At 40.3% G+C, this 5,071-nt stretch overlaps 2 protein-coding genes across 2 annotated transcripts; both read left to right on the top strand.

The window, feature by feature from the left end:
- The first annotated feature begins 246 nt into the window (after window positions 1-246).
- On the top strand, window positions 247-1,999 carry LOC106336996 (CBL-interacting serine/threonine-protein kinase 11-like). The gene has a single exon (XM_013776005.1). The coding sequence runs from the start codon at window positions 460-462 to the stop codon at window positions 1,750-1,752; it is 1,293 nt and encodes a 430-aa protein (XP_013631459.1). The 5' UTR covers window positions 247-459; the 3' UTR covers window positions 1,753-1,999.
- A 721-nt stretch (window positions 2,000-2,720) lies between these two features.
- On the top strand, window positions 2,721-4,623 carry LOC106337620. Its single transcript, XM_013776728.1, has 4 exons — window positions 2,721-3,015; window positions 3,348-3,486; window positions 3,676-3,809; window positions 3,908-4,623. Exons 1-4 carry the CDS (start codon window positions 2,864-2,866, stop codon window positions 4,518-4,520), a joined length of 1,038 nt encoding a protein of 345 aa, XP_013632182.1. The 5' UTR covers window positions 2,721-2,863; the 3' UTR covers window positions 4,521-4,623.
- The last annotated feature ends 448 nt before the right edge of the window (window positions 4,624-5,071 follow it).

Raw genomic sequence — 5,071 nt, 5'->3', positions numbered from 1 at the left:
TCTATAATTTCACTAAAATTCAAGTTTTCATTTTTCCACTGAACATAAATTTGATGAGATATGTTTTATGGTAAAGTACATTACCAAACTTTTCATATTTATACTACTATTTTTAAACTTAATTAGCCTTTTTGCACGGTCAGATCCCCCAATTTTCTGTGCCGCAAGATTAAAAACAAAATATGATGAATATATAGCTTAAGCTCTAAACTCCTGTTTTAGTCATCATCATCTAGACATCTAGATCCTTTTCCCCTCTATTATTCTATAGAACTAATCTTCTTAAAAATACTTAAAAATCAAATAACAAATAGTCATCGCGTAAACCTCCTCTTCTTAAATACCCAACCACTCCCGTTTAAAATTCTTATTCCTAATTCCATAAAAAGTAAACACACACAACAACAAAGAAACACAACAACAACTCATCTCTCATATCAGTCTCCGCCTTCTAAAACCATGTCGGAGATCGAGGTTGTCCGCGACAACCTCGGCAACAACAACAACAGCAACGCCTTGTTCGGGAAATACGAGCTCGGGAAGCTCCTCGGATGCGGCGCATTCGCCAAAGTCTACCACGCGCGTGACCGGCGCACGAGCCAAAGCGTCGCCGTCAAAATCCTCAACAAGAAGAAACTCCTCGCGAACCCGACCCTCGTCAACAACGTCAAGCGCGAGATCTCCATCATGAGGCGTCTGTCTCACCCTTACATCGTCAAGCTCCACGAGGTGATGGCGACTAAAGGAAAAATCTTCTTCACGATGGAGTTCGTTAGAGGAGGCGAGCTCTTCAACAAAATCTCAAAACACGGTCGTTTAAGCGAAGATCTCGCCCGTCGTTATTTCCAGCAGTTAATCTCAGCCGTCGGTTACTGCCACGCGCACGGGGTCTACCATCGCGATCTCAAACCGGAGAATCTCTTGATCGACGAGAACGGGAACTTGAAGGTAACCGACTTCGGTTTAAGCGCGTTGACGGATCAGATCCGACCCGACGGGTTGCTGCACACCTTGTGCGGCACGCCTGCTTACGTGGCGCCCGAGATTCTCTCCAAGAAGGGGTACGAAGGCGCGAAGGTGGACGTGTGGTCTTGCGGCATCATCTTGTTCGTCCTAGCAGCTGGTTTTTTACCGTTTAACGATCCGAATGTGATGAATATGTACAGGAAGATTTACAGAGGAGAGTATCGTTGCCCTAGGTGGATGTCTCCGGATCTGAAACGGTTCGTTTCTCGTCTTCTTGATATCAATCCAGAGACGAGAATCACCATTGATGAGATTTTGAAAGATCCTTGGTTCGTTAAAGGAGGTGTTAAGCAGATTATGTTTCACGATCAGGATTCCGATTTGGTGAAGGAGAAAGGTGAAGCGGTGAAGAGTCTAAACGCGTTTGATTTGATTTCGTTTTCGTCGGGGTTAGATCTCTCCGGTTTGTTCGCCCGTGGGGGGAGTTCGATTGGCGAGACGGAGAGGTTTGTTTCGGAGAAGTCCCCGGAGAAATTGGCGGAGGAGGTGGAGGCGTTCGCGGAGGAGGAGAAGTTGAGGGTGAAGAAGATTGAAGAGTATGGGTTTGAGATGGAAGGGCAAAATGGTAAATTCGTAATTGGGGTATATATTTCGCGGCTGAATGATTTGCTCGTGGTGGTGGAGGCGAGGCGGAGAGGCGGCGAGGGAGATTGTTACAAGGAGATGTGGAGTAACAAACTCAGGGTTCAACTTGAAACGCCAGCCGCAACTGTGGATTTTTCATGAATCAAACGCCAAATCCCTGCGGTTGGATGAGATTGATTGATTTGCGTTCTGCTACGTATCTTAGATTTATTACCCAAAAAAGAAAAAAAAAAGTTAACATATATATTTATAATACTATACTAAATTGTAGGTATCTATTTTGCATCTTGGTAAAATCAAATGTATTGCTCACTATGTATAACAAGTCTAAATTGCACTTGTAGATACTTTACTCTTTTGTATAACATATAAAAATTTCTTCTAATTATAGTTTGTATTCATAACAATTTTACTCAGATACTTAACCATAATTGGTTTATTCAACAAGTCTAAATTGCATTTGTAGATACTTTACTATTTTGTGAATATGGAAAATGTTCTTCTAATTATAGTTTGGATTCATTCCAATTTTACTCAGATACTTAACCATAATTGGTTTATTCAACTTTTCACTTGTTGATCTTGGATTTTGAGCTTTTTCTTATTTAGCTTCTGCAGTTTAGTATTATATTTTTCTATTAATGAACATAAGAAATGATTGAATGGGAGTTCCACATCCAGTGATGCAAAAGGATAAAAGGGTTTAAAAAAATAAAACAATGCAGCTTATTATTGAGAAAAAGCTATTAGTGTCCACATGATAAACTGTTTACAACTCAAAAGGAGTGGAGGTTAAGGAACGAATGTCATTATTAAAGCATCATCATAAGCACCAGTCTTTTCTCATTCATCTCATCTATTTATTTAAAGTCATATATGATCATGTCCCAATCTTAAAGTACAGTTCCTGCCCACCTTTTGGTTTGAATAAGCAAAGGGAGATAATGTATGAAATTAGGAAAGTGGATGAATGTGGTAATGTGGTTGGTGAAGTTATCTTCTTTTATCAAACAATTAGATCGATAAAAGCTATTATAAATTATGTAAACTCGGAGTGGCACAAACATATAAATCACAGATAACAAACCAAGTCTGATGTAGCGTAGTGAAGAGATTCTACACTTTCCAAACTGGCCAATGGTATGGGCCTTAGTTAAAGTGGCCCACCAATCGGCCCATTAACGGTCTTGCGGAAAACGGATTTTAGACTGTATCGTCTCCTCCAACGGTCGAATCGACGCTGAGAGGAGAGATGAGAGAGAAAAGGGGAAGAAGGGAAAATCCCAAAACCCTAGATCCCGTCGGCGAGGATGGTGGAGTCACCGGAAAAGATGGAAAAGGGTTCTACGCGTGCTACATCTTGACCTCCCTCAGCCCTCGTCACAAGGGTCACACCTATATCGGGTATCTCCACTTCCTCTTCCACGATCTCTCCCTAATCTTTGGGTTCCTTTTCTTCTTCTGGGTTGGTTTCATTTCTCCAATTCGATTCGAATTTTTTTCTGTTGATTTGGTCATCCATGCCCTCGAAACAAAGGATTATGCTTTTCTTGATCAAACTATTGTGAAATCTGAAAAGTCAGATCGGTGAATCGAAAGTGTATCCAATTCTTTGGGTTCGATTCCATTTGTATTATTTGTAGATAAAAATGTGTTCTTGATTGGTTTTTATTAGCCTTCTTTATAAACTGTTGAAAGTTAGTTCAGTGAAGGGATTGCATAATCTGGTGTTGCAGGTTCACGGTGAACCCGAAGCGAAGGATAAGGCAGCACAATGGAGAGATCACAAGTGGTGCATATAGAACCAAGAAGAAACGTCCTTGGGAAATGGTCCTCTGTATCTATGGTTTCCCCTCTAAAGTCTCTGCCCTTCAGGTCCCCTTCTCTTTTCCTCCAAAGCTTTACCCTTTAGATAGTATTGGCTAAAGCTCGTTGCTTTTGAACCCCATCTGGTTATCAACTTGTTGTGGCCTCTTTTACTTCATCAATTTGAAATGGGTTATCGCTAAAAATGCTTTTTGTTGCTGTTAAAGTCATGCTTATGTGTTTGGAACCTCGTTGCAGTTTGAGTGGGCTTGGCAGCATCCGAGAGAATCACTTGCAGTGAGAGAAGCTGCTGCTGCTTTCAAATCCATCTCTGGACTTGCTAGCAATATCAAGCTTGCTTACACTATGCTATCTCTTCCTGCTTGGAACAGGTAATGCAAAAAAGCTTCATTGCTGTTTGTCATCTACTTCTCATTCTTCTTACCGAGACCATAACTTGTATATCTTTCTTCTGTGTCTTGGTGATCAGTTTAAATCTGACTGTCAACTATTTCTCATCAAAGTATGCACACCATGGCGGTCTTTCTCCTAGTTTGCCTCCGCACATGGAAGTCCATGTTTGTCCTATGGATGATCTTCCTTGTTTCACTAAAGGAGACGACAATTCTCAACCCGAGGATGAAGAAGAGGATGATGATGATAGTAGTAGCAACCAAAGCCAGCCTGGGAATCCAACTTCAAGCTACTTGCTTGACCGACATTGTGAGAAACCAAAAGGACCTGGAACTGTACTTGATGACAGATTAGCAAATTTCACCGGTTTTGGGTTATTAGATGAGAGTGATGAAGATGAAGTATCCATTGAAGCTATGGAGAAAGAACCGGAGACTGTATTTAATGACAGGTTAACAAATTTCACTGGTTTTGGCTTATTAGAAAAGATTGTCGAAGATAAAGTATCACATAGCACTATGGAGAAAGATTGTTGGAGAAGAAGCAACTTTGTCACATCGAGCACCGAAGTTGAAGTGATAGATCTGATGACTCCATCACCAACATGCAGAGTTGGATCGTCTATGAAGAGGCCTAGAGTTTCTGAGTTTATAGATTTGACAAGGTCTCCTAATTTCATAGAGTTGTAAAGTAATAATAATAATACACGAGTTGTGTGTAAAACGAAATAAACTTTGTTGTAATTTTCAAGAGTGTGAAATTGATGAGATCTGGTGTGCGTGCGTGCCCACATGTTCTCGATTTTGATTGACTTAGATTTGCGTGCAGTCATGCATGTTAAGACGTGGTGGAAAAGGAAACATATGAGCAATAGTTTTGTAATTAATTACGGTCAATGATTTAAACTATGAACTGGTTTAAAGCATTTGGTTTGGGTTCTAAACGAAACAGAAACATCACTCACGTGCAGCCACATGTGCAACTTCGCTATACACATTCAGCAGTTCTTTCTTCTTTTGTAATACGTAGTAGATTTTCTTTTTACAGTTTGACATTTTGCGCATAAAGTAGCAAATAACACGTGAAGAGGTTTGACTAAAGAATAAAAAAATGTATGAAAAGATTCGGTTTCTCTTAAATACCGGTTATGTTCGGTTGGTTTTGAATTTGATCGAATCTAGTTCATCCGGATTGTATAAACCTAGTGTCGTGCTCAATATTGAGTTTGAACCACAACGAT

The sequence above is a fragment of the Brassica oleracea genome, chromosome C4, assembly GCF_000695525.1.
Source record: "Brassica oleracea var. oleracea cultivar TO1000 chromosome C4, BOL, whole genome shotgun sequence".
NCBI lineage: Eukaryota > Viridiplantae > Streptophyta > Magnoliopsida > Brassicales > Brassicaceae > Brassica > Brassica oleracea.
The sequence above is the reverse complement of the archived record's forward strand: the minus strand, read 5'-3'. Positions and strand labels throughout refer to the sequence as shown.